At 44.7% G+C, this 19,485-nt stretch overlaps 1 protein-coding gene across 21 annotated transcripts in view; it reads right to left on the bottom strand.

The window, feature by feature from the left end:
• The window catches only part of PPIP5K1 (diphosphoinositol pentakisphosphate kinase 1), a 1,366,868-nt gene that overhangs the window by 415,503 nt on the left and 931,880 nt on the right, over positions 1-19,485 (bottom strand). For all 21 annotated transcript variants that reach the window (XM_078683299.1, XM_078683308.1, XM_078683288.1 and 18 more), the window contains 3 exons: positions 10,618-10,745; positions 9,652-9,766; positions 1,514-1,621 (listed from right to left, as the gene is read on the bottom strand). In XM_078683299.1, the coding sequence (XP_078539425.1) occupies positions 1,514-1,621; positions 9,652-9,766; positions 10,618-10,745 (351 nt within the window). The remainder of the gene's footprint in view (positions 1-1,513; positions 1,622-9,651; positions 9,767-10,617; positions 10,746-19,485) is intronic.

Below are 19,485 nucleotides of genomic sequence, written 5' to 3'. Positions count from 1 at the left end.
TGAAGTCGCGCTCGATCAACAATACCGTCGAATTTGAAGTGGAATACGCACCGAAATATAACTTTTCTTCTCAAAGTCGATCCGGAGCGCTTCGATCCTTATCCGAACCCGATGGCGGAAAAAAACAATCTAAGGATGGAGCCGATGCCCATGCGCACTATCACGCAAGGGAGGAGTCACCAGCCTCGTGACTACAAAAGACTTCTCCAGAGAAAAACAAGTGAAATCATCCGAGCCCAACACCAGATGGCGATCTATTCATAAATGTACCATCTGCAGCCCATATGCCTCGAACCCTAGTTTTCTTCTCCCCTTTGCCTTTCCTTCCCCTCCACCCTGGTTCTGGGGGGTTGCTTGGTTTACTAATCCATCCGCTTGGATTATGTCCTTAACAGTACGAAGATGATACAAGTTGGGGAGGGGGTTTTGATCAGAAGCTCTGTTTGTCCTGTTCTTCTTTACCCAATTCATTGATTTTCACCAATGGTCACCTGACTGGCTGACTGGCTTGTAGTTTATCTTCAGTTTATGTATGGTGAAGATTTTCTTTATCGTGGTTCATTTCCTATATCTCCTGTTTGTACTAAATGAAAACTGATAAACATATGTTGGAGAAATATCAGAACTTCACATATTACCTTTCATTGTTTCATACCAACCCAGCACTCTCAGCCCAAGGCCATCTTGCTTTCCCTCTTGTATGGACAACATCTCCTATGTTACCTCATATGGTTTAACCATACCTTGCACTCTTTGACCAAAAACATTCACATCTTGCTAATGATTCAGCCATTTCTCTATACTCTTAAATATCAATTTAATATTGGCCTTTACCTTGATACAGCTTACCAATGTTGCTCAACAAAGTCTGATGGTACAAATGATGAACATGAGGTACAATAAACTTCCAAAAGAACAAGAAACTCTTTCACAATACATTTACCAGAAATATTATAACAATATATGACAACAATGGTGGTTATACTGTGAAAGACATTTTTACAGTATTTTTGGTGATGTACTGAATTTAATATACTTTTGGGCATGACTTACAAGTAGCAAACCTATGAGGTGTGTTACGATGCCTCATGCCTCCCTTAGCAGCTTTAATACACAGCACACAGTCAGTGAACCTGCACATATAGTATATGCAATCTGTTTTTTAACATTTATCAGAATTAATAAAATATATTTTAATGATTAAATCCTTGCATTGTGCTCAAATCTTAAAGAATCCCCATGAATATGAGCCCAATTATTTTTCAATCAAAAGTCATTGCAATGCAGTATGCAGAGAAGTTATTTATTTTGTGTTATACTAATAACATCAACTTTCACATTGCCCTGTAGTAATGAAGATGTGCATTTGTGTTTGTTAGTACATTTACTCCATATAAGTTTTGTCTGACATTTGTGCTTTTTTACTATCCAGGGGTACACGTGCAAACATACTATTTCCTTTTACAATAAATAGAAAACAAAATGTGTTCATCAAAGGCTCTGTAGCACTTACCTTATTATTGTCTTCATACAGCATGATCACTATCTGGGTCATATAGTTCAACTCTGATACAGCACCTAAGTAGTCCATGGCTCTCTTCCACTGCTGATCATTGGACTCCTAACAGACAAAAAAGTCATAACTCTCACACATATCACATATAAATGTGTTAAACCGTTCTGAAGCTCATAACTGTAGATTGAATAACATTTTAATATGGAATTGAACCTTTATGCGTAGTTCAAAACACTCTGCATGACAGAGAATGCTGGCAATTAAATGGTACAGGAACATCCCTCAGTACTCCACTTTATTTTTTCATGTGCATGACAAATTCCATTTTCTTCCCAGCATGAACAGTAAAACATACAATTCGTTCTGCCAAGATTTTAAGTTTACGGGCCGTTGCTTCCTTACATTATCCAGGGTCCCAACCTTATCCTTATACTGCAAATTAAGTACTAATTTTACTTCACTTCTATCACCATCAAACTAACTTTGTTTGGAACCTCAATCAGCCTGCTTCCCTTTCTCTTCACTGTGGGAGTCCTCCAAGACCATCAATATCAACAGTGCTGTCTAGTCACATGCAGTGGCAAAACCACTGATAACACTTTTACATGCACTTGAAGAACAAGTTACTTGCCTTAGGTAATGCTCCTTCTGGTGAATACTTAACTGAAATTCCTCACTTTGTAAATATTCCCCAGGCGTGAGCCTAGATCCAAAAAACTCAAAAATGCAGTACTCCTGAGATCCGGTAGGTGGTGTCATGTGGCTACCCGTCAATGCAATTATGCTCTGGAAGAGACAAACGGAGCTGCTTATAGGCGCCACTACTTGCACTGATGTCGGTTTCTTTGTAGGCTTGTTCATGTCCTAGGAGACAGAAACCATCAGCAGAATGGGGGCTGGGGGACTAGAATGAGGGAGGGGGCGAGGGGGCGAGAGAGCTGAGAAGAATCTGTGGTAAGCGTGCCAGAAAGTTGTTACCGGAGGTAAGCAACTAGTTCTTCTAATGGATACTTTCTAATACAGACTATTCACCTTGAGAATAGATACAAAAGCAGTACCTCTCTAGGTAGTGGATCTGTGGAATGGCTCAGATCAAAAGCTTCTGCAGTATTGATCAGGCGAAATAGCCATTTTGATGGACCTGACTGTCAAGGCAAGAATGTTTTGTGAATGTGTGCACTGAGGCCCACAGAGCAGCCTGACAAATATCCAGGATAGGGCCTCAGAATGCAAGCGCAGTAGTAGCAACCTTAGCTTGAGTGGAATGAGCCCTTAATCTTTCAGGTGTTCGCTTCTCAGCTAATGCACAGCCGAGTTTAATACAGACGACTATCCACCAAGAGATGGGTCTTTCCTGTACTGAGTTGTGCATCTTTGCTCCAGAGAAGCCCACAACGGGTTCATCCTCCGGAGCTGGTCCCTGGTGCAATAAATGTAGAAACTAAGATCAAAAAGATGGAGTCTCTGCTCCTCTTTCGAGGGGTCCGGTGGGGCAAAGAAAATAGGAAGCTCGACTGACATGACACTGTGTTACTCCTTTTAGCAGGAATGCCATTCAAGTCCTTAACGGTTTGTCTCGAAAAAAGGTTGTATAAGGCCACTGGGACGAAAGTGCATCCGGCTCACTTATGCAGTGAGCTGACATTATTGGGACCAAAAGACTGTTTTGAGGGTCAATAGACATAGTGGGCAACAGTGCATAGGCTCAAATAGTCTTTAACAGTGCCCAATACATGAACCAAAGATAAACTAAACAACAAAACATCCAACAGTCAGGATTATAATGGGTCCACCTGGAGGTTGCTGCACAAAGCCACAATCCTGTTCTTGCGCCCGGCTTCCACCAACTTTGTAGAATGACACCTAGCTGCCAAGATAAAATCAATTACCTCAGGAGGAAAACCAAATCAACTGCACATTCAATCTTCATACATGGGGTGCAGGTTGCACAGACCTTGGTGAAACCCCCTGACCTACTATTGCAGCAGAAAATCCTTCTGAAGCAGCAGCTTGATCAGAGAACAGATGTTAATGCCCAGGAGGTACAGGTACCACACTCTACTTCTCCAATCCGGAGACACTAAGACGACATGGGCCCGGTGATTCCTGATCTTTTCCAGAACTCAAGGCAGGGCCGAAAAGGCTTAGTGAAGTCCCAAGCTCCACTCTACTCAAAATGCATCTCTGAGAGGGTGCTTCCTTGGAAACTCCAGAGCACAGAAGTATAGACTTTGCCAGTTCTCGGCAGTGATGAAAAGAGGGCACCAGGGTTCTGTCCATTGCCTGTAAGGCACCCTCTGCCACCTCCAGATGTTGTTGTCACTTGTGATCCCTTAAGTCATAGTGGCTGAATTTGCCTGGTCGAACCTTTAGAGATCCTGCCAGGTGGTGCACAACCAAAGAAATGCTCTGGCAATTCAGCCACTTTCAGAGGTGTAGAGATTCCTGGCACAAGACCAAAGACATCACCCACCATACTTGTTGCAGACCTACATGGTGGTGGTTTTGTTTGTGAAAACCTTTACAAGTTTTTCTTTTCTCTTGCAGAAGGCCCCCTCAACCCAGAAGCGTTGCATGCGTCACCACCGTCAGGTTAGATGGGGTAAGGAGAGGTGTCTGCCACTGGCTCAATCACAGTTGAGCAGCCACCACTGCAGATGTTTAGCAGTCTGTTTGGATGGAATCCGATAGGTTCTCCTTGTACGGCGCACACTGGGACTTCAGGTCTCACTGTGGAGCCAGCATGTGCCACACGGCATGGATGACCAGTAGGCTGTAGGAGACTCAGTGTCCTCCTCACTGGAATCCATCACCGAGGCTGAAACATCTAGACCATAGCCCGAAAATATCCTGGACTCTCCGCACCTGGTGAAAGGCTCGAAATTGCACAGTATTCAGGATGGCTCTAATGAACTGAAGCATCTGGAAAGGAGTCAAGTGTGACTTTGATATATTAATAAAGCACCCTAACAAGGTTCGCCATCATCTGGAGATGGTTGATGACTACCTGGGGAGAGTCTGCCTTCACACGCCAGTAACTGAGATAAGGGAAGACTAACACCGGACCTCAAATGGTGTGCTGCACCCAACACCATCAATTTTATGAACACCAAGGGGCACTAGTGAGACAAAAATGGAGCACTGCAAACTGAAAATGCTCCTAACTGAGGATAACACCTATGGGTCTTCAAGACGGGGATGTTGAACTAAGCATCGTACTGGTCCAGTGCTACCATCCAGTCACCAGGACTGGGTGCAGACATAAGCTTGGCTAATGGGAGCATCTTGAACTTGTTCTTTCGCAGAAAAGCGTTGATCAGCCTAAGGTCCAAAATAGGACCGAGGCCTCAATCCTTCTTCAGCACAAGGATGTAGCTGGAGTAACACTCAGTTACTAATTCCGAGGGTGGAACCCACTCTATGGCCCCTTTTGCCAAAATGGCCTGCACTTTCTGCTGCAAGACAGACATGTGGTCCTCTGTCAGCAGCACTGGTATACATGGGAGGTGTGTTGGGGTAGAAAGGAATGGAGGGCATAGCTTGTTGGACAATTTGGAGGATCACCACCCCTCCCCCCCCCGCCCTCCGCCTGAAGTAAGGTTTTTTCATCCCTGGAAGACGTATCGCATCCTGCCTCCTACAGGGTGGCTGTTGGGTGTGTGCCAGAAAGGACACATTAAAGGGGTTTTGAAGTTATAGTGGCTGGAGTGCAGGGAACTGCACTACACATTGTCCCTGATGACTTGGACCCCATTTCTGGGATCTGCAGCCTCGACCCTGAAAGGCTGAGAAATCTGGTGTGCCGCAGTGAGGTCTGGCGCTGACAGTATTGGGACCCCTTGGCGTAGCCCCAAAAAGTACAACATTGTTGGGGAACTGGCTAGCAGGTGGAGAGACCCAAGGGTCAAGCTGTGATGTGACTCTTTAAATCACATTCCAGCCAATGCTGCCTTCTAACCAAAGATATAAGAGCCATCAAATGACATCTCCATTAAGGATGACTGGACATCTCTGGGGAAGCCTGTGGACAGCATCCAAGTATGGTGACAAAGTACCACCCTCGAGCCAATTGCACAATGCAAGCAAATAGTTGTGTCACATCCCGTCCATCCTACATAATTTTGAGCTCAGTTAATCTGGGACCACCGGTAATATCTGACCGACCTGTACCATAAAGCATCGGTATAGTAGCCAAGAAGGCAGCTGGCAATCCTTGAATGTAGGGCAAAGCTGGCAGAAGAACCATGAAGGCATTAGAGTTAACTTTCCTGGTGGATAAATGTACCACCAAGTTCTCCAGTTTAGGATGCTGCATGTGAAATTCAGGGTCTCCTAAAGCTGGTCAGTGTCTGTTGACCGGGGGGGCAGAACATAGTTTTATCCAAATACCCACAAACTCTCCTCTGCGGCATACCCAGGAAGAGAAACAGGGACGGTATCTGGGGAGGTATCCAACTCACTAGCATCCTATAATTCTTCTACCCAAATATCCTCATCATATTCTTGGGAAACATTTCTAACCATTACCAAAGTTCTGGTCATCATCTGAAATCAATTAAAAAAATTGATCCAGCATGTGTGCACAGCTGTGTGTTAAGGATAGTGTGTTAGAATCAGAAGGATTACCAATAGGCTAGACTCGGGTGGTTTTGGAGTGAGGCCTCGGCTGAGACGAGTTTGGCTTGGAGTCAGACACCACTATTGGTGAGCTTCCTTTTCTGGCATTAGTGTAGATGTCGGAGGCAGAGGTGCAGGGACTGGAACTAGAACTGTAGTTGGCATCAAAGCTGGTGCAGAACCCAAAGAGGGTTTGAGGGGCACAGACTGCACTGAAGACGAACTTGTTGGCTGTAGTACGACTGGAGGGCCCTGAAGATCCTTGAGGCCCAAAGGCATGACAGAGTGAACTGATGGAGTGCTGGGGATATGTAGCATGTCCTCTCTAAAGGCCTCAACTTGCTGTAAAATCGCTGACTCACCTGGAAATATGGGGTGCATCAGAACCAGATTCTGAATTGGCTCCTCTGATGTTTGGAAGAAAGACCTGATGGCATATTGACACCCTCATTTCTTGTCTAGAGATAGAGTGGCTTTGGCAGACATGTGGTCATTCAAGACATTTATTGCCAGAATAGTCACCACCGAGACATCCGGACCAGGTGAAGAGAACGGTCTGCCTCATGTCAGGCTGGCATCTAACACCCACCTCTGAAGGTCCTGGCTTGCCTGTCAGAGATGCAATTCCTGTCTGTAAGGCATCCATGATGTTGAGACCACTGTAGAGGAACACTCAATTGAAAGGCGGCATGTGCCACTGCGTGCGAGGCACCAGAAGGGTGCAGGACACTATTAGACCAAGTAGTCTCAGAACTGCCAACGCTTGGAGAGTGTCTCTTGTTTGTAACATCAGAATCATAGCTGGGATGCCATGGAGTCTCTGAGACAGTGGAATAGCCAACAGTGGAAAAGACTTCAGAGACCATGTTGAAAATCAACCCCACCAAGGGAAGCCTCAAAACTGGCAAAAGTTGGGAGCTACGCATGTAGATGCAAAATCCCATAGTAGACAGTAATGACACTGTTGTCTGAAGGTGGCCCGAGACTAACTCAAGGGAAGCCACCCAACAGCCAATCAATCGTCAATGTATGGTAGCAAGTGAATACTCGACCTACAAAGAAAGGCTGTGAACACCAATTGAACCTTTATAAATATCCAAGGGGTTGATGTCAAGCCGAAGGGCAGAGTGGTGAATTGAAAGTGGTCCGAACCCACTACAAAGTGCAGCTACTTCTTGTAGGTGTGCAGCACTGGCACAGGAAGGTACATATTCTACAGTCCAGGGACAGCATCCAGTTCTGAGCATCCAAGCCTAGCAGACACTGCTGCATATTGCCTCCTATTGACCTCAAACTGCTGATGCAGGGAAAACTAAAGAGGTTTGCGATAGTTACACTTGGTGATGAGGTGAGAACTACTGCTGTTGGTGACCTCTTTTCCCTACCACTAAACCTGCTCTGATGTTATGAAAAGTTTGAACTGGCTGCTGAACAGACCGTGAGGGCTGCCTCTGGTAACGGAAAAGGCCCCAAGAATATGCACTAAATGCCTGATACAGGTAATGGGACTGGCAGACAGGGGGAAGTGACCTCAATTATTGAGCACTAGACCCACTGCCGATAAAGTGCTCTAACACAAACTCTGCTTTTATACCAAAGAATCTAGCCTCTTCAAAGGACATAACCACAAATGAAGCTCGGGCAAAAGATCCATGTTTTCTAGGCTGACCATAAAATATATTTGCCACAACCTGGACATCCTGCACTATCTGAGCGAAGAAGTTTTGTATATTTTCAGGCAAAGCAGGCAAAACCTCACTCACCAGGCAAAAGTGTGTCAACCCAAAGACAAATAGCAATCAATGATCAAAGCGCTAGGCCAGATGATGCAAAGACTCTCTTACCCATAGTGTGTATTTTTTTTTAATCTCTACTGGAGAAGTAGGAAAAGAGTTTGGATTCCCTTTGGTTGTAGAAGCCTGTACTGTAAGTCTCTGAGAAGGATGTTGCATCAGGGTCTGTAAAGTTTCAGTCAGGAAGTTGGCCTTTGTCTCCACTGTAGGAACATGTAAATCTAGCACTTTTGCAGCACTGCAAACTAACACTGCAGAAGAGTGTGAGTTCAATTTAATCTCCTATGATATGTTTAAACAATTGTCATTGGCACGTCCAACTAAGTGTCACCATCAGTATGAGCAAGGAGCTAGTGGTCTGCTTCTTCATCATCTTCTTCATTATGGGTAACATACTACAAGCCTTGAGAATATCAGAATCAGAGTCAAAGCGGGCCAACATCCTCTTAAAAAAGTGAAACATGAGAGGTACCCTAGGTGAATCAAGTTCCTAATCTGAAATCACAGTGGTTTTTGGTATCTGGGCCTCTGGAACCTGGAGGCAATGCCTATACTGGAACAACTGATGGAGAACGTGTCAAAGGAGTTGAGGCAAAGGAGTCCAGGTGCAGCACGGGAGGAGAGAGCAGAATTCATCTGCGCTCAATCAACATCAAGGCAGAAAACCCAACTGGAGGATTGATGGGTTAATGGAGGCCAGAAATGCACAAGAGGGATCTGAAATAATTGAAAAGAGTTGCAGCATGCTTCCTTGAAGGCTGCAATTTGATGATTGCCTGGAGAACTTAGTTAAAGAAAAATCAAAACAAAAACAAATGATGGACGCCATCCCGTCTTCGCATTGCCACTGGATTTAAGCTATCTAGGGTCACGCATGATTTTCATAAGGCTCGGTCTATCCTGGAATGGCGTGGTGAGCTAAAAAACTATGGATTTAAGCCCATATCTCTGACTGGAGTGAGTGTGTGACATTGTTCAGCATCAATTGTTCTTTTTGCACTTGCTACCATGAGTGGGACGGGTATGCCCAGACGTGGGTCCCGTGCTCACCATACCACTGGAATCAAGCTCTCCTGACTGATGAGGGATCAGACCTCGAAACTGGTCCTAGGATGCTTATTTCCGGTCTAGAAGTTCCTGGCCTGGTGTTCTGACTCGTCTGTTCCCATGGGAAGCAAGGCCATGACTGATTTGCATATGGCTGGATCCAAACTGGAACAGCATGGTGAGCAAAAAAACAATGGGTTTAGGCCCAAATCTCTGACTGGGGGTGAGTGTTTTACATTGTTCAGCATTCCGTCCATCAATAGTTCTTTTTGCATTTGGAGAACTTAGGCATAAGCAATTTCAAAATCAAGTTTAAGTTGGCCATCGAAGTTAAGATCAGGCTTTTTTAAAGTTTAAGTTGGACCGATAGAGCCATAACTATGAGACCTATTTCTGGAGCAGGAGAATCAAGAAGTAAAAGAACTTCAATTGGACATGTGATTTCTCTTTGACTTGTCTTTCAAATTTTGGACTTACCCTAGGAAGGCATCCAGACAAGCAATATATTAGAAGAGGCTGCCAGACAGACAGCAGAAGCAACAAAAAACATCATTATAAAAGATATGTTACAAAAAAGAAGAGAGAGACCACAAGAAGTGCTTCAGAGAAGCTTATATGTGAGGAGACACCATCAAAAGGGAACGACTCTGAAAAAGGAAAATGTAATCAAAAACTTACATCCAGTAATCCACCGTAGCGGAAGATACTGAGCAGTGAATGAACGTGGCTCTCGCTGGTGAAGTACAGACGTGTCCTAACATGGCGTCCTGGAGACAAAACTCCTCTTGAGTACCTAAACCAGAACAATGACAGGCAAGTGTAAATAATTTTACACCACAATAGTGAAGAAAGGAACATGAATGTATGAGAACAGATGCAATCTGAGAAGCTGGATAAGAAAATGTATGCAGTCAAGAGAAGGTTAATCAAGAGGTGCAGTTAAACATCCTCACCTGACTAAACATTCTATACAGGCAATGCCACACATCTTTGTTAAAACAGCAGTTTTCAGTATGATAGAAATCTATGAATATAAGTAAAAAACATGATGTTGGTCTCCTTAATATGACAAAACAATTACCTTACTACTGTTGTGTCACGTTGACTTCCAAATGACAGTATGAGTATTCTTTGCATGTGCCTTTATAGGCCTCGTAAGACACAGAGTAATAAGTCGAGGAGAAATTATGAATCATAGGCTCAATGGTAGTGATTTTAAGGATATTCCTGTTCATTTAGTGTGCAAAGCAAAGAAAAAGACAGCTATATGCCTCTTGTCTTCTGTGAATGAGTTCAGGAAACTGCTTAAGTATGCAGCTTACATGCTAAATGCGGTGGGAAGGATTGGGGAGTTCATTCTAAATACTAACAGGGGAAAGAACGGCGAGTATAGGAGAAAGATCAATCAAGAATATTTTAGAAGAAAGAATGTAGGCATTTCAGCACATATACAATACACAAATGACAGATTTTCAAATGTTAACCTTAATTCCACCTAAATCCCTGTTTTAAAAAGGAATCATTAAACAAAAAAGGCCCTGCTAATGGGCTATTAAAAACAGAATAGTCATGCATGGGTACTGACACAGGAGGCATAGGATCTTCTCACATGCATACATGATTCACTAAAATAAGGAGTCTTACAAGGGGTGCAGTTTGTTCACAGATTCATCCTCGTGAGTTCTCTGCAGATCCAGCTGAATCTTACTGAGGAGGGGAAGGCAGTACCCAATTGCAATTTCCAGCTTCTCCTCCTTATTGATTCCATACTCCTGCAGAAGATAAGTCCATAAAGTATGCAGAACAAAAAGGGGGCAAGGGGAGAAGGAGATGGAGAGAGAAGGGAGGATGAGATAACAAAATTATTAGACGGGTGTATAAGAAATAAGAAGAAACATGGCAGAGGGACCAAACAAAGAAAGACATTCAGTATTGATATACATTTTATCATCACTATTGCAATTAAAAATACCAAACAAAATGAAAAAGAAAAGTGATAGATAACCTATTGCGAGAGAACCATCCAATGTACAAGGAGAAGATCTAGGATAGAACTGCAAACAAAAGCGCAGACTATACTCAAATGAAGATAGCACTGTAAGTAGATGCTTTGTATATCAATGCCGAATCAATCAAGTCAAGAAAATATTGGGAAAATCAGAAGATGAAGCATTATGAAACTGAATGCATAGATAAAAGCTGTGATAACCATTAATTTAAATGTTATGGATAACGGGGAATACCCAATAAGTCAACCGGACCTGGGTACAGTACAGGAATATAAACGTGGTCCGTGACCAATTTGTCCTAAAGTAAACAATTATAAGGAACAGTCTGTATTGTGTGGATTACTACAATACTGATACTCCATATCTATGCATATTAGCAAATACATGTACTCTAACCATAATTTAAGAACACATGTATTGAGACCACATAAGTAGATGCGCCAAACAAATCAAAGTAATTCACAAAGCATTTATTTTAAGTACAGTGAATTATTATTTGAAATCTGGGAAAGCTTTTGAGAGCATTGTGCAAAATAAACCCAAAGCCTTATTCTAAAAGAGAAAGAGTCCTTGCATTTTGTAAAATAAAGGTGCTGTGTTAAAGTGTTTTGGCTGCGCTGGGTGTTGGGCTACTGTGTGAAAGATTCTGAGATTATCTGATAGGCGCATTCAAAACAGCCCTTTAACATGGGCAGAACTGCACTGTCCGTTCTGATTTGGACAATGCTTTGTTGCGGAAATCATCTTACTCAAGGACGACGTGCAAGTCCACCATGTGAACTTGGCTGCCTGCTGGATGACCTAGTGGTAGGCCATGGTATCATCTGGGGTGATACCCTAACAGGGTAATTGTTGATGTCTCGGTCACCCAGGGTGAGTGTGTGGGGGGAATCAGTATTATAGTTGTTCAAAAGGTCCTCTGTGGGCCCTGACTCGAAGTTCTGCCTGGGTCATCGGAGGAGTGTGGGCGTAACTCGGGTGGGGACAGTGGAGGGTGTGTACATAGCGGTGGTGGTGATGGTTGTAGTGGAGGAGAATGTGGTGGTGGAGGAGAAGGTGGTGCTGAAGGAGGATCATAAGTGTGAAAAGTCTAGTGCCTAAATCTCTATTCTTCTTTGGCATGGGAGTCTGGGGGCCACTGATGAAGGTTGCTCCTCAAATGCCAGCCTTTTACTTTGAGGTCGAGTTTCTGTGGGTTTCGGTGGCGGTGGCTTTGTTGTTATCTTCCCAATAACGGGATGAATGAAGAGGTACTTCTGGCTCGCATAAAGGTCCTCCTGCAGCCTTTGGAGGATCGACAGTTCGGAGTACTTGGTGCCAGTCGTAACAAGTGTTTTCAACATCGACCTCAGACTCCATAAAGGTTTCGGTGCTGGTGGCTTCAAGTGGAGTTGAGGCTTGATGGTGGTTTTGGGGCTCTAAAGCAAAGAGAAGTTGACACTGTCATTTTCTGGATCTGAGGCGTTTATTCAGCGCTGACTGGAACCCGAAGGCAGCAGGGACCCTAGAGACTGTGGTGCCTTGTACACAGGCTAGAATACTATTCCCTCAGGAGTGGTGCTCTGCCTCAGCGTGAAGCTGCTTCGGATGCTTGGAGTGGGTGGTGGATCAAGCCGTACTTATGAACGGGGCGGCGGTCTTCCTTTGAGGGTCGCTGGTCTCTGAGGTTTTGGAGCCTCCTCTTTTTCCTACAGGTCAGAGCCCCGGGAGAAGACTGCCTCTAGGCTTGGCAACGGCTGCTAGGGCAGGATCTTAAAGGGCCTGCGCCAAAGTGGCCTGTTCATCAAAGATGTCGGTGTGTCAACAGCAGTATATTGGTAAATTTTTCGATGCACCCAACACCTCTCCCTTTGGGAGAAGCTTCTGGGCAGAAAGCAAGGACACCTTTAAAGGAGGTTCTGTCATGGTTAGAGGTGGAGGAGGTGGTTAAAAACCTTGCGGTGATCCGACCAAAGGTACTTCACATGGCACTGGGGGTAGTACTGAAAGGGAGCCCATTCCATTACCCTGTGGGGCTTTGTATTCTGGGATATTGGAGTTATTGATGCAAAGGTGTAAGGGGCATGCAGTCACAGGGAGGGCACAAGGGCCTTGATGTTCGGGAACTTGATCTGAGGCATCAGTCTCCAGATAGAGTAGTCAAGAGAAGAAATACAGAGAACAAAGATTTTCCCAAGAGTGGATATCGAAGAGTCTCATGCGGGCTTGAAGAAACGTAAATAACACATAGAAATTCGGAGTCTTGTCTGTGCAAGTCCAAATCCGATGGAAAACAAAAAAACTATCTAAAAGTCTGTGCTCATGCGCTTTGCCTGCAAAGGATGGCCTCCGAGTGAAACCTGTGGCTTGTAAGTCTTTTTTCAAAGAAAAACAACTTGCTAAAGTCTGACCCTCAAAAATCAGTCATAGGATTAAGCAAAGCATGTGTAGTTACAGAAACATTTCCCAAGAAATAGTTTAACCGGTTTTGCAGATTTTATTACTGTACAGTTACATGATTTTTATACTTCTGCCATCTAGTGCTGGGCTCGGTATGTGACAACTAGCTTTTCCTTTAAAGAAGGGCTATTCAGTTTTGAGGTTATTTATGCTAACTCTCATTAAAGTCACAAAGCACTTGGACACAGACTCCACCTATATTTACTTTTTCCTTACAGGTAAGTGTAAGAGTGAAGGTGTGAACCAGTATAATGTAGGTGTACTTGAGAACAGTACAAATATTATTTTAAAACATAGAATATTACGTGTTACACAAACTTGCATCCATTGAAGCCGGTAGGGTGTAACTGAACGGACAACAAAACATTCTGCAAACCGATTCTTTTGGGTAAGCAACTTTTACATCCTGTAGCATATGTAGCTGGAGATCACTTGCTTTGCAAAGACTGAAAAGAAGTACCCATTTCCTAAAGCAGTGGGTTTCCAGAAGATGTGTGAAACAACATTTTTAAAATAGTTTGACCCACTTGTGGTTCTTGGTGTGATTTAATGGCCAGGCAAAAATGCTTAGTCAACATTGAAAGTGACCCGTCCGTGTGGGAAGTCCCCTTGGTAGGGTTGGTAAAGTGTGCTTTGCCTTAGTACAGCAGGGTTGAATGCGTTTCACAATCCAGTTAGCTATTCCAGACCTGGAGATCGGGATGCCAAAGTAGAATTATGCAAAAGCAACAAACTGTTTAGTTTTTCTGATGTACTTGATTCAAGTTACAGAATGAATAGGAGTTCCCCTAACCAGAAACTTTAAGTACTAGAGGTGAGTCAGATGATTTTGGATGTGGTGCTTCCTTTCTGTTGCGGAAAGAATGCTTAAGAATGGGATACATATATTTTGTTTGAGAATTGAAGGTGGCAAGTATGCTAAAGATGCAGTGACTGATAGTAGGGAGCCCAGGGCCAGAAATGGGGGCAATGTTTGGAGGTGAAATATGATACAGAGTCAGAGGAAGAGAGAGGCAAGTTGTGGAGAGAAGAATTGTTATGGTATGAGATAGACCTAGTGGGTAGGAGGGAAGAAGGGTAACCAGAATTTTGATGTAGAGTTGGTAGAAATGGTAATTGATGCAACGCTACAACGTAGGCTTTCAGGTTTTCAGGAGCTTTTTTGTTATAGTGTTTATAGAGGAGGGAGTCACACCTTCGATTTCATGGAATTGATAGAGGGATAAATCGAGGGCTGATGGAAACTCCCTGTAGTAAGCTGGCTCTCTATATAATGCACCAAACCGAGATACACTGTGCTGAGAGTTCAGGCAACCCTTTTTTGTTTACAGAAGCATAAGTAAAAAACTCAAATGCTCTATTTTGTGGTAGTGTGGGCGGGCAGTTTAGGTCTATCAGAGGGTAGTACTAAGCATTTGTTGTGCTCACAGAGCCAATAAATGACCCACACACTCAGGAATTCGTGACCAATTTAGAAAAACAACACATATTTTTATATAAATTTCAACACCAAGAACTTCTGCATCAAGTAAGTACCTTTCAAGATATTGATTTTTACAGGTAAGTAAAATGTTCACTTAACCGTGTCTATACACGGCTATGGGAAAAAAATGAATATACCCCATGCAATCACTTGCTATAGGTTTACGGGGGTCCTCTTCAGGACTTAATGTGGTAGGGGGCCGTGGTCCCAAAAACCACCAGCAAGTCGTCTTTACCTGCCCTAGAGTGCCCGGGTTGAAGAGGTGTGGGTCGGGTTGATAGTTTTGCCCACTACACCAAAGGAGAGTGGGTCCACCTAGAAACAGACTGCAGAGGAGGACCAGTCCGGGAGCTCCCAACAGGGGGCTCGGTTCATGAGAGCCCTGGTAGCAAGGAAGAAAAGTCAGTTCTCGGGAACCCGGACTGGGGAGCTCGGGTGCAGAGTGGTTAGGTCGGCTGGACTTGTGCGTCATGGGCACTTACGGTTGTCTGTCTTTACCAGTTGAGGGGGACAAAAGCAGGACAGCTGGGCTACTCTCAAAGTGGGTCTCTGTGGTGCTGACGTCCCTCAACGGCTGCTCTGTCGGAGACTGGACAGGAGTCAAGCAGGCTTTGGTTGCTGCTAGGGGTCCAGTACCCTGGGTATTGGTCATGTGCAGCTCTGGTTGGTGCTGGCATTTTCCTACTAGGTGGGGAGATGGATCCGACTTCTGGTGCATGGAGGCCTCTTTCTGGGTGGCTGCTGTGTCGATGAGACTGGGGAATGGCAGAATGGTGGACTGGACTTTGCTGTTTGGTGTTGGTAAGCTGCAGTGCAGTGGCTACTCTGCTCCAAGGGATATTTCTGGCAATTTGCTAAGTGCTGGCAGTCCACCAGGGTTCTTGGCAGCTGCATAGTGGCAGGACGAGTCAGTTTATCACAATTGTCGGGACAGGTGCAGGCAGGCAGGGTTTGGCTCCATAAGCACGCAGCTGGTCTCCAGTTCTCGCTTTATACACACTTTTTTCTTTTATTCTTGTCAATGAGCAACTTACCTTTTCAAAGCCTACACCCCCAATATGACCACCTCCTGTGGGGAGTGGGCATACCCCTAACTCACTGTTTCTAATTTCACTACAAACCAAGATGGTGGAATTTTACTTTTCGAGTGGAGGTAGGCCACCTTAGGAGTGTAACTAACTTGATAGTGTACACACCTTCTGACTAGCTAAATTTCTCACCTGTCCTGGTGCCATATAGGCACTGGGATGGGGTGGCATTGCCCCTGTCTGGGGTAAGCCAGGATTGCATATCGAAGGCGGCAGAGGTCTTTGAATCTTCCTACCAAGATATGCGGATTACTAGCTATCCTGCTTGAGGAGGTGACAACACCTTCCACCAGAGCAGGCATTGTTTCTACCCTCAGAGAGCATGGGCTCTCACCTGCTGCGGGTCAACAACCTGTCTGTGGTGGCAGGCTTGCCTACACCAGTTGGCTCGTACGCTAGAGGTTGGTAGGTTTTCAGGGGGCACCTTTAGGATGCCCTCTGGGTGCATGTTTTAATAAATCCACTACTAGCATCAGTAGGGATTTATCAAGACAAGGTGTTTGATACCAAACAGCATGTGTTTCTATAAAGCGGCCATGTATCTGGGAAACTTGTAATGACCAATGCCCAGTACATGTACTCAAGATAGATTCAATGTCCACCTGTACTATCTAGTAATTGAACTAGAACGCACAGAGGCATATCTGCTCATGCAGATATGTCCACACATGAAATATAATGCAGCCTTACTTAGGGCTGTAAGACCTGCTGTAGGGGTGACCTACATATATTGCATGCAGTATCTAGGGATATGTCACACAGGGCATGTGGCATGTTGGGTTTTCACTTTTGTCTGCACCATTTCACACTTCCTGCAATTGCACTCTGCATGAGTTTGGTGGTGAGTACCTCAGGGTGGCACAATACATGCTGCAGCCCTTAGGAACCCTCTTTAGTACCTCTGCCCTAGGTACCAGCAAAACCACACATTAGGGAATTGCAGGGGTTGCTAAAGGTCTTGTCAATTGTGGAACAATTGCACAGTTTCTTTGTTTTTGGGAAAGGACACTGGTACTGGGGACCTGGTCAGCAGGAACCCAGTGCACTTCAGTCAAGGTTGCATCCAATACCATGCACAAAATGGGGTTGACCATGTCAAAAAGGGAACTGTCCTGCACTTCCCATTCCCTTTGGTGTCTTGATAAGCTCTGGTGCCACCTGCTGGACTGGGGTGTTGTTTTAAGGCAGAGGAGGAAGATGAGTGAGTGGGTTGGGAGGCTGGGTCCTGTGGAATGTATGTCAGTACCCGAAATACAGAACCTAAAAATGCACTAGTCTGTAGTAATCTGCTTGTACTCCAGCACAAATCTAGCTGTTTCATGTAGAGGAGTCTACCCATCAAAAATATTCATTATGAAATGCATATCTACAATACTCTAGATTGTCCCGCAGAATCCAGTGAATTTCACCTTGTAGTATATTTTGAGATGTACTCCAGGGCACATCGAGCAGGTAATAGTCACCCATTTCCACAAAAATGTGTACACACAATAAAACTGTTTACCTCTACACAGTGAGAGGGCATTGAAAAATCAGGGTTCTACTGTTCAAGAAAGTTCTCAGAAGAGATGTGGGAAGTCAAAAAAACTGATAAGGGCTTAAAAGAAATAAGGTAAGGCTTTATTTAAGGGAGAGAAACAACTCTTGCTTGTGGGCAATCTTTTTCACAGAAGATAGTAAAATATAAATCATATAAACTGTGACAAGCAAAAGTATGATAGTGAGACAAATCTGTCAGCAGAAATTGTGTACACTACATTGAGAATCGAGGAAAATCTAAATCAGTACACATATCTCAACTACAGGCCTTCTGAAGCTTCAGAAAAAGTACTTTATATAAGGGAATTTGAATTTGAATGTAAAATTATTTATATAGCGCACGTTCACCAGCGGTTTCATGGCGCTACAACTTACAGATATCAGGGCGAGAGTGGCACAACTAAGTTAAGAGAAATCTGGGCTGCTAGTATACTAATTAAAAGATTTAGTAAACAGATGAGCTTTGAGCTGTTTCCGGAATTGCGGATAGAGAGTTAGGGCTCTAAGCTCTGGAGGGAGGGAATTCCAAATGAGTGGAGCAAGGGTCGCAAACTTCGATCCTCCCCATTTCTTCCTCCGGAACCGCGGGACTGTGAGAAGAGCTTTAGTGGATGAGCGCAGTTCCCTAGTAGGTACATAAGGGATGATCTCAGATGAGATAAAAGCCGGTGCCGTGCCCAGTCGTGCCTGGAAGGTGATAGAGGCAAGCTTGAACTGGACACGTTCACGTACTGGGAGCCAATGTAAAGACTTGAGGAGGGGAGTGACGTGGTGGGACTTTGGCAATTTAAACACCAGCCGTGCCGCCTGGTTCTGGATCTGCTGCAAACACCTTAGACTATATGCAGGTATACTTGCATATAGTGCGTTGCCGTAATCCAGGCGGGAAATGACCATTGCCAGGGTGATCAGTTTCAGAGCGTCAAAAGAAAAAAAACGGGACACCTTGCGTATAGTGCGCAATGAAAGAAAAGAAGAAGACACCACAGAACTAACCTGGGAGTGAAGGGTGAGCTGGGAATTGAGTTTAATGCCTAATGTTTTTACTGAGGTGGAGGGGACAGGTGGGGAACCTAAGGAAGGGGGCCAAAACAGAGAAGACCAGGGACTGGATGAACCACCCGTCAACACCAGCTCGGTCTTGTCTGGGTTGAGTTTCAGATGGTTGTGGTTCATCCAGTCCCGGATATGAATCATAATAGATTGGAAATTAAGAACAGAAGCAGGGGAAGAGGACAGATTGAAGACAAGTTGGAGGTCATCCGCGTAATTAAATACGTTGACCTTTATTTGCTGCAGTGAAAAAATAAGAGGGGCGATGTAGAGGTTAAACAAAAGGGGTGAAAGGGAAGAGCCTTGGGGGACTCCACCCTGAACTTTCCGGAAGTCCGCAGAAAAATCACCCAGGCGAAAAGCCTGGGTGCGGGCCCTCAGGAAGGAGGATAACCATACCAGGGTGGTACCCCCGATCCCCGCCGCCTTGACACGGGATAGTAAGATGGTATGATCAACCGTGTCAAAGGCGGCTGAGAGATCGAGGAGGACCAAAGCCTGGGTCTGGTTAGTGTCCATTCCCTCCCTGAGGTTGTCAAGGACCGAAAGTACCACGGACTCCGTAGAGTGTGCGGGGCGGAAACCGGCCTGGCGGGGGGCTAAAACCCCATACATCTCCACGAAAGAGCTCAAAGCGCAGGTGACATGGCGCTCGAGCACTTTTGCCAAGAATGGCAGGAGGGAAATGGGGCGATAGTTGGCGGGGACCGAGGGGTCTGCGCCCGGCTTCTTCAGGATAGGGGCAATAACTGCTGTTTTAAGTGAGATGGGTACGACACCCTGAGAGAGAGAGCTATTGAGGAGATGAAGGGGGGGGGACATGATTCATTTGTAATACTCATCTTGGTTGCTTGCATTCCCCAAAATGTCAATGGCATTTCTAGCTGCTGAATCTGTATAA

This window comes from Lissotriton helveticus, chromosome 3_1 (assembly GCF_964261635.1).
Source record: "Lissotriton helveticus chromosome 3_1, aLisHel1.1, whole genome shotgun sequence".
Taxonomy (NCBI): domain Eukaryota; kingdom Metazoa; phylum Chordata; class Amphibia; order Caudata; family Salamandridae; genus Lissotriton; species Lissotriton helveticus.
Note: the sequence above shows the minus strand (reverse complement) of the source record. Positions and strands in the feature narration are given on the sequence as shown.